At 41.3% G+C, this 10,444-nt stretch overlaps 1 protein-coding gene across 1 annotated transcript; it reads right to left on the minus strand.

The window, feature by feature from the left end:
- Positions 1 to 568: 568 nt before the first annotated feature.
- LOC130505341 (uncharacterized) lies at positions 569 to 3,056 on the minus strand. Its single transcript, XM_056999936.1, has 5 exons — positions 2,885 to 3,056; positions 2,487 to 2,722; positions 1,277 to 2,372; positions 965 to 1,117; positions 569 to 579 (listed from the first exon to the last, which is right to left on the minus strand). The coding sequence occupies exons 1-5, from the start codon at positions 3,054 to 3,056 to the stop codon at positions 569 to 571; spliced, it is 1,668 nt and encodes a 555-aa protein (XP_056855916.1).
- Positions 3,057 to 10,444: the final 7,388 nt, after the last annotated feature.

Here is a 10,444-nt window from a genome sequence, read left to right on the forward strand (position 1 = left end):
AGGTAGTGTTGCCAAGTCTGCAAAGCTCTCACAAGCGCATAGAGTTCCTTGTCATACGTTGCATAGTTGAGTGTAGCTCCTCCAAGCTTCTCACTGAAGTAAGCTATGGGTCTCTTATCCTGCATCAAGACAGCACCAATACCTATACCGGAAGCATCACATTCGATTTCAAAGGTTTTATTAAAATCTGGAAGTATAAGAAGAGGGGAATTAGTAAGCTTCTCTTTTAGGCATTGAAAGGCAGCTGCTTGTGCTTCTCCCCACTTAAAGCCCACGTCTTTCTTGATGATTTCGGTTAGTGGAGCTGCAATAGTACTGAAATCCCTCACAAATCTTCTGTAGAAACCAGCAAGGCCATGGAAACTCCGGACCTCACTGATTGACTTAGGGATTGGCCATTCTTGTATTGCTCTTACTTTCTCCTGGTCAACCTTAACTCCATCTGCACTCACAACAAAGCCTAGAAAGACCAAGTTATCCGTACAAAAAGTGCATTTCTGAAGGTTAGCAAAAAGCTTTTCTTTTCTCAACACATCAAGAACAGACCTAAGATGAACTATATGCTCTTCTAAGCTTTTGCTGTAAACAAGAATATCATCAAAGTAAACTACAACAAATGAGCCTATGAATGATCTAAGCACATGATTCATCAATCTCATGAATGTACTAGGTGCATTTGTCAATCCGAATGGCATGACTAACCACTCATATAAACCATGCTTAGTTTTAAATGCAGTTTTCCATTCATCACCTTCTTGCATCCTAATCTGATGATAGCCACTTTTCAAATCAATCTTAGAAAAGATGCTAGAACCATGCAATTCATCAAGCATATCATCAAGTCTAGGGATAGGATGTCGATACTTCACCGTGATATTGTTGATTGCTCTACAATCAACACACATGCGCCAGCTTCCATCTTTCTTGGGCACAAGTAAGACTGGCACAGCACAAGGACTCATACTTTCACGGATGTGACCTTTCTCCATTAGCTCATCTACTTGTCTTTGGAGCTCTTTGGTTTCAACCGGATTGGTTCTGTAAGCAGGTCTATTAGGAAGTGTGGATCCAGGAACAAAGTCAATCTGGTGTTCAATCCCTCGTATAGGTGGTAAACCTACAGGATTATCATCTGGAAACACATCATCATATTCCTGCAAAAGAGACTTCATCTCACTCGGGTATACCGGTGTAACATTTGTTAGATTCAAGAGAGACTCTTTATAAATGAACAAAAGAACAGTTTGATTAGAGTGAAGAGATCTTTTGATATCACCAGTTTTGGCATAGAAGTTGTGTTGTGGCTCGGTTTGAGTGGACTTAAGATTATCCTCCTTTTTCTTCTGAAGTTGTAGCTGATCTTGGTGAACCTCCTTTGGAGACAAAGGAACCAGTACTGTCTTTCGGCCTTTGAACTCAAAAGAATGCTTATTGGTAAAGCCATCATGGTTAACGCGTCTATCATATTGCCAAGGCCTTCCCAGCAGTATGTGACTTGCTTCCATAGGCAAGATGTCACACATGATTTCATCCTCATACTTTCCAATGGATAAAGGAACTAAAACCTGAGTAGAAACCCTCATCTCGCCTTCATCATTAAGCCATTGGAGTCTATAAGGTTTTGGGTGTTTCTGGACCTGCAATCCAAGCTTTTGCACCATGGTTTCACTCGCAATGTTGACACAACTACCACCATCAACTATGAGGCTGCAAACCTTCCCTTGTACCAAGCACCGTGTGTAAAATAGGTTCTTTCTTTGCTCAAGCTCTTCGGTCTTAGTTTGGAGACTAAGGTTTCTTCTTGCCACCAGCAACCTTCCGTGAACCGGTTCTTCTTCATGCTCTTCATCAGACTTATCCTCTGTTTGCTCTTCTTCAGCTGCTGACTCATACTCGCCATTGTCAAGTAGTACCATCACCCTTTTGTTGGTGCATTCATTGGCATAGTGACCACGACCCTGGCACTTAAAGCACTTGACATCTCTGGCTCTTGAACTAGATGCTTCAACTTTCCCTTTAGCTTTGTCGTAGATGCTGATAGGTTTGGACTCTTCTTTAGGCTGAGGTTTATTCTCCTTCTGAAAGCTAGGCTTATCTTCTTTGGAGTGTTGGAATCGTGTTGATCCATAGCTACCACGGGAATGACCCTTCCTCTTAAGCTGTTGCTCTACCAAGATGGCCTTATGCAGCATTTCTTCTATCTCCACATAGTGTTGCATCTCAACATTATCTTGTATCTCACGGTTTAGACCTCCAAGGAACCTTGCCATAGTTGCTTCTCTGTCTTCTGAAATACTGGCCCTTAACATCAGCAACTCTAGCTCTTGATAGTACTCCTCAACAGTCTTGGAGCCTTGCGTGAGTCTTCTTAGCTTTTGATGAAGATCTCTGTGGTAATGGTTAGGTACAAACCTCTTGCGCATAAGAGACTTCATCTCTTGCCACGATTCAACTGGATACTCCTGGTTGATTCTTCTACTAGTTACCAACTGATCCCACCAACTTAGAGCATAGTCATGGAACTCAGTAGCTGCAATCTGGATTCTCTGAGTATTGCTGTAATGTTTGCAGTTGAAAACTAACTCGATCTTCTTCTCCCACTCGAGATAAGCATCCGGATCAACTTTGCCATGGAAAGGAGGGATTTTGATCTTTAATCCATTGAAATCATCTCTCTGGTTCCTCCTCTCATCATGATCACGCCTCTGCCTTCTTCTACTGCCTCTAGATGAAGACGACCCACTGAGTTCAGATCGGTGACGCTCATAGTAGTGATCGGTCTCATGAGATTCAGCATGCTCTCTACGATCTCTCCTTGGTTCAGAGTGATTCTGTGGACTCTGATCTCTTCTTTCTCTCCTAACCTCATTACTATGGCCCTGACCAGTAGCTTGTCTCAGCTCTTGTCTCAACTCATCACGAAGACCCGTGATACTCGTTTTGATCATATCAGCCACGGCAGTGATTAGGGTTTGCTTTAACTGCTCCGTCATCTCCTCTCTTAGAACTCTACTCTGTCTCACAAGCTCCGCCTCCTCATCTGACTCATTCACCATTGGTACCTGAGACAAAAGGAAACAATCAACAAGTAAGATGTTCCAGAAAAATTTAAAAAAAAAGAAACGATTTGATCAAAAGAGTAAACTTGCGATCTAAGAAACACGATTTGAACAGATCAAACTTTTCTATAACTTTCAACACACGAAATCGAATCAGATCAAGATCAAATATAATGAAATCACTTAGATCTAACAGGATTTGATTCAAAAACAACAGCAATAGATAGAATATGATTAGATCTAACGAAATAACACAACAAAGAACTCAGATCAATCGATGGATTCAAAAGGAGCCGAAGGGTTCTAATTGAAAAACAACAAAAGATCGAAACTTCCCTATCCAGAGCTGCTCTGATACCACTTAACACGACCCTAGGATGAACTCTGGATGATATTGGATAGATCCTTGCAAAGATGAATCGGAACTCAATCTTTCAAGGGTTGTGGATGCGAATGGTAACACAAAGAGATGCGGATGGCTCTTTGATACTCCTAGACAACTCTCTTAGATATGACACACTAAAGGAGAAGTCCTTAGACTCTGGATACAACACACCAGAACTCTCAAACTCTCGTTGATAGCGACAAGAGAAGAGAAGGGTTTTTAGATAAAAGATGATGATCTTATTAGACTTGCTCGACCAGAATATAAAGAGAGATCCTTGTACATGCACAAGGTCTCGTAAACAACATAGAGTCATAAAGGAACACGCTCCCTTTGACTTGTGTAACGAAAAATAAAAAGCATAGTCTAAAGATATAATAAGATCCTAATGTGATCTGGTCCGAGAGTATCATACTAGGTGATTTGAAATAGCAAGACAAGGCCTCGTTAAAAACCTATCTTAGCAAAACCCAATGGGACAAAAACTAAGACAGGAAAAGAGCACACTTCTCTTGCTAGCCTAGATGATACTCAGCTTGATGGTATGATGACTTGAATGGTGATGAGTGGGTCTTGAAGTATCAAGCTTCCTTCAAGACTTTCTTTCTTCAAAGACTTTCTGATTAAGCCTCCAATAGCTTCCTTGAGCTTCTTTGATCTTGCACGAGTCATGGGACCTTTAGAAAGGTCTAAGGCAACTTCTTCTTCAGCTGGTTGGTCCTTGTTCTTCTTGACATGATCTGGAATCATATCATCCTGGTTTGATAAGAATCATGAAGATATTGCCATATGTTCGAACAGGCTAATATGGAATCATCTGGATAGAAAGTGGGATATCTTCTTACTCACAACTACTATGAGATTTGTTCAACTTCCTGGTTATTCTCCACTGATTAGTGGTTCCAAATAAACTTCTTAGATCGTGGTTCATCCTGGTTTGATAAGAATCATGAAGATATTGCCATATGTCCGAACAGGCTAATCTGGAATCATCTGGATAGAAAGTGGGAATATCTTCTTACTCAAAACACTGCTATGAGATTTATTCAACTTCCTGGTTATTCTCCACTGATTAGTGGTTCCCAATCAAGCTTCTTAGATCGTGGTTCATCCTGGTTTGATAAGAATCATGAAGATAATGGCATATGTCCGAACATGCTAATCTGGAATCATCTGGATAGAAAGTGGGATATCTTCTTGCTCACAACTCCTATGAGATTTATTCAACTTCCTGGTTATTCTCCATGTTGAGATGAAGTGTTTATAATATGAAGAAAAAGAGAAGAAAGAGTTTGGGGTTGAAGTTGAGAAAGTTACTATTTACTATTACAGTAAAAAGGGAAGTTACTGTGGTAAGAAAGATAGTTACTGAAGCATGAAGGTAAATCGAGAAGAAGAGTGCATAGATGATCCAAACACTCTTTACCAGAAGAAGGGTTTGGTGTGAGAGCTTGTGACCGTTTAAATATAAAGGAGGCGCGCTATGACAGGCTGGAAAGGCAAAGGTATCTAGTCAAGATACCTTTGGCATCAAGCGTGTGTGCAATGTGGTCCAAGTATTCAAACCAGGTGCGCCATCCTCCTCTTGACTCTACATGCTTTGAATAGTGATCAGACCACTTTACCTTGTCGCAAACCCTCATTAGTTCTTCCTATATATATTGTAAACACTCTCTCATTAAGATTAAGCAAGCAATGAAAGTCTCTTAGACATTTTAAGAATGGTTCTTAGTCTCTTTGTCTCGGATTAGTCTTTCCTTTACTCAAATCTCTTCTTAATCTCTCTAATCTCTTCTCTAATCTCTATTACTACACTAGATCTCTAGAAATCTTATGGTATCAGAGCCAGGTTGCGCAAAAAGCAACTTGTGTTCTTGAGTGTTCTTGAAGAATCCGGAAACTAGATCTTTGAAGAACAAGTGTTGGTGTCCGTTGGTGTTTATCTTGGAGATCCAGCTTCAAGAAGGTGTCGGTTGAAGTTTACCAAGTTCAGAAGTGGTGTTAAGTCTTTGTGGTGTGTTACCGTGAGCTGCAAGGGAAGATCTTTAGGGTTTTCTTGAAGATTCACACTCAAAGCTCAAGTCTTTACAAGCGGTTTGTGTTCAAGGTAAAAGATCAAGTCTTTGTTACAAGTTGCTGAGTTAAGTTGCTAGAGATGGAAGGTAGCATGAACATGAAGGTCTCGGTTACTTTTAAGGGAACCAACTACCTAGTTTGGTCTAGGATGGTTAGGACTGCTGTGGGAAGCAAAGGGCTGTGGAAGCATATTACTCCGGGTGAAGCTCCAAAGCTAATCACTCAAGGAGAAGAAGGAGATGGGAGTTCAGGCAACGCGCTTGAGAAATGGGAGCAAGAGGATTGTATGGTACTATCAGCTCTCCATTCATCCTTGGAGCCGAGTCTGTTGGATGCATACAGCTATTGTGAAACAGCCAAAGAGCTGTGGGATACTTTGAAGAAAGTGTATGGAAACACTTCCAACTTAAGCCGGGTGTTTGAGGTGAAGCAAGCTATCAATGTACTTGTTCAAGAAGACATGGAGTTCACCAAACACCTTGGGAGGTTCAGATCACTCTGGTCAGAGTTGGAGATGCTTAGGCCAAGCACGGTTGATGCGGATGAGTTAAACAAGAGGCGCGAGCAGGATAAGGTCTTTGGGTTGTTGCTGACTTTGAATCCAGCCTATGGTGGTCTCATCCAGCACCTATTGAGAGAAGACACTCTTCCAGATCTTGAGGAAGTGTGTGCTAGGATCCAAAAGGAACAAGGGTCTATCGGTTTGTTTGGAAAGAAGGGAGAACTCTCTCTTGCTAACCATGCATCACACTCGGATCAAGAGGAGACTCCACAAGCAAACAAAGCTGCGCATGGAAAGTATGAGGAGAGGAAGTTCAATGGGAACTGTGACCATTGCAAGAAGCAAGGACACAAGAAAAGCCAGTGTTGGATCCTTCACCCACATCTCAAGCCGGCTAAATTCATGAAGGATAGAGAAGCAAGAGCTCACCTCTCGGATGGAACCAGTGGAGCAAATGGAGCTAGTACAAGCAAGGCACAAGATGGTGAGAAGCGTGAGATAGACAATGGGAAGTCTTTGGTGGCCTATACTGGTGGTTCAAGCAACACCAGTGAGTATGTGACAAGGGCAGACCTAGACTCTCTCATCAAACTCTTCAAGGAGAATGGTAACACCTTTGGGTACTCTTATGGTGCTTCCTTGATTGCTAGAACTGATAGGTTGATAGATAACTCTTGTGATATGCATAATCATCTCAAAGAGTGTGGTATTGATAGCATTGATCATGCATACTACTCGGATCATGCATACAAACCATTTAAACCTTCCAGCATTCTAGCTCATCTTGCTAAGTCTCATTGTCATGCATCTCGTCCTCTCATTATTGATTCTGGTGCATCTCATCACATGATTAAAGATGTTAAGTTGATTAAAAACATTGAGCCTGCTTGTGGAAATGTCATGATTGCTAATGGTGATAAGATTCCTATTAGAGGAGTAGGAATGCTTAAACTGTTTGATAAGGAGTCAAAAGCTCTTTATATGCCTGATTTCACTTCAAACTTGCTTTCGGTTAAGAGATGTGCAACTGATCTTAATTGTAATGTTATCTTCAGTCCTAATGATGTGAAGTTTCAGGATATTAAAAGTAGCAAGATGCTTGGCAAAGGAGTAACCAAGGGAGAGTTATACATGCTTCAAGATCTTACTTCTATTGCAAATTTTAGTTGTTCTTTTTCTTCTGTGTCTACTAGTCTAAGCAAGAATGCATTGTGGCATGCTAGACTAGGACACCCTCATAATAAGGCTTTAAAACTGATGGTGCCAGGTGTTTCTTTTGAGAACAATGATTGTGAAGCTTGTATTTTAGGCAAGCATTGTAAAACTGTTTTTCCCAAATCATCTACTGTTTATGAAAAGTGTTTTGATCTTATTCATTCTGATGTGTGGACTGCTCCATGCTTGTCTAGGGAAAATCAGAAGTATTATGTCTCTTTCATTGATGAAAAATCCAAATACACCTGGTTAACCTTAATTCCAACCAAAGATAGGGTGCTTGATGCATTTAGAAATTTTCAAGCTTATGTAACTAACCATTATCAAGCCAAGATTAAGATTTTCAGGTCTGATAATGGAGGAGAGTACACAAGTCACGCATTCAAGCAACATCTATCACAACATGGGATACTTCACCAAACGAGCTGTCCTTACACTCCTCAGCAAAATGGTGTTGCTGAAAGGAAGAATAGGCACCTGATGGAAGTCGCCAGATCCTTGATGTTTCAAGCAAATGTACCTAAAAGGTTTTGGAGTGATGCTGTAGTTACTGCTTGTTATCTGATCAACAGGACTCCTACTCTTGTGTTGCATGGGCAATCACCATTTGAAGTCCTGAACAAGTATAAGCCAGTACTGGATCACTTGAAGGTCTTTGGGTGCTTGTGCTATGTGATGGTACCAGGAGAGATGAGAAACAAGCTACAACCGAGAAGCACAAAAGCAATGTTTATTGGATACTCCACAAGCCAGAAAGGATACAAGTGCTATGATCAAGACACTAGGAGAGTGACAGTATCTCGGGAGGTGAAGTTTATTGAGGAAAGAGGGTACTATGAGGAGAAGAACCAAGAAGATTTAAAAGATCTCACATCAGATCGAGCTGCTACTTTGAGAGCTATGCTGGAGAAACTTGGGATCAATATGACTCAAGAGCAGCAAGGTGGAGGAAGTGCACCTAGAAGTGTACCAAGGGCAAGTGATGATCGGATCCCTCACCTTGACCATGAGGGGGGAAATGAAGCAAGCTCTCTTAACCAAGGAGGGGAAGAGAGTTCTAGGAGTCAAGAAGAGAGCTCTGACTCACATGATGATCAAGGTGTGGAAGCCACTGATCAAGAAGGTGGAGCTGAAGTAAGTCAGCAAGAAGAGCAAAGAGTTAGTAGTGATGATGCGCAAGAGGAAGCAAGTATACAAGAAGAGGTGCAAGTGCAGGATGAACCAGTTCTAAGGAGAAGCACACGGCTAAGGAAGGATCCTTCCAGTTGGGTAAACACAAGAGTGTACTACAATGCCCAAGCTGTGGAGCATCCTTCTCAAGCTGTATGCTCATTTGCTCATTATCCGGAAGAGCATTGTGCCTTTCAAGTCAGTTTGGATGAGAGTTATGTTCCAAGGAGCTATGAGGAAGCTATGCTAATACAAGAGTGGAGAGATTCAGTTAATGCTGAGGCAGATGCCATGATCAAGAATGATACATGGTATGAGAGTGCACTACCAAAAGGAAAGAGAGCAGTGTCTAGTAAATGGATCTTCACAATCAAGTATCTTCCAAATGGGAAGATAGATAGGCGCAAGACAAGATTGGTGGCAAGAGGGTTTACTCAAACCTATGGAGAAGACTACATTGATACATTTGCACCAGTTGCCAAGCTTCATACCATTCGGATAGTGCTATCTTTGGCAGTGAATCTTGAATGGGATCTTTGGCAAATGGATGTGAAGAATGCATTTCTACAAGGAGAACTAGAAGATGAAGTCTACATGTTACCACCTCCTGGTCTTGAGCACTTGGTAAAGAAGGGAAATGTGTTGAGGCTAAAGAAGGCAATCTATGGTCTCAAACAATCTCCAAGAGCATGGTATCACAAATTGAGCACAACATTGAATGGAAGAGGGTTCAGAAAGTCCGAACTTGATCACACTCTGTTCACACTTGTTACTCCTTCAGGTATCATTGTAATCCTTGTGTATGTAGATGACATTATCATCACTGGCTCTGACAAAGCAGGTATCAAGGCAACCAAGGAGTTTCTCAAATCTGTGTTTGAGATTAAAGACTTAGGAGAGATGAAGTACTTCCTTGGCATTGAGTTGTGTAGAGCTAAGGAAGGGTTATTCATCTCTCAAAGAAAATATACACTTGATCTTTTGAAAGATGCAGGTGCATATGGAGGCAAAGTAGCTAAAATGCCCATGGAGGATGGGTATAAGGTTCCACGTGAGGGGGAGCTTGAAGATAGCAAGCCATTCCATGATCCAAAGCTTTATAGAAAGCTTGTAGGTAAGTTAATCTACTTGACAATTACACGGCCTGACATTTGTTTATTATTTTTAGTAATCTGAGAGTTTATGAAAGGTTGAGAGAGATTAAGAGACTAAGAGAATCAAAGATTGGTGAAATAGATTTCTAGATTCAATAGTAGCCGCAAGACTTAGAGAGAAAGAGACTCATAACTTCATTAGCTTTATTAATGAGGTGAGATTACATATATATAGGAAGGAGAATAAAGAGAGTAATCGACATTAGGTCTAGACTAAGCACTATTACAATCATGTGTAGTCAAAGGAAGAAGGGAAGCCTTGTTTGAAATGTATGGACCAGGAGCTTCACATGCTTGATACTTCAGCATATTCTCCTTTACTTTCCAGCCACATCCAGGCTGTCAAAGCGCGCCTCTTCCTCCTTTCTCAACGGTCACTAGACCAGCCTATGCCAAACCTTCTTTGCCGAGTGGAGTCTCTCCAAGTAACACACTTTTACTCCTCTTTAGTTACCTCATAGCTCAGTAACTTTTAGTTACTGTGGTAACTAAAAGTTACTGCTACAGTGAAACTTCTCAAACATAATCTTCTCTTCTCTATCTCATGAATATCATCACCTCATCTCAACACTCCCCCTCAAGCTTGACCATATGCAACAAGTCAAGCTTGGAAAGCCATGAGATCTTCCTCATTAAAAACCTCACCAAGGAAAACCCATTGGGACAAAACCTTGATGAGGGAAAAAGAGTGAAGACCTCATAGCTAAGGGGATCAGCTCCTCTTGCTCAAATCAATGAGCCCCAACCTGATATGGATGGACTCCATTGTCTTCTGTCTCGCAGCCTTAGTGAACACATCAGCCAACTGATCTTCACTTCTTGTGTAGCATGGTAAGATCACTCCAAGAACAATCATCTGCCTGACCTTGTGGCAATCAACTTC

This window comes from Raphanus sativus, unplaced genomic scaffold (assembly GCF_000801105.2).
Source record: "Raphanus sativus cultivar WK10039 unplaced genomic scaffold, ASM80110v3 Scaffold2188, whole genome shotgun sequence".
Lineage (NCBI taxonomy): Eukaryota > Viridiplantae > Streptophyta > Magnoliopsida > Brassicales > Brassicaceae > Raphanus > Raphanus sativus.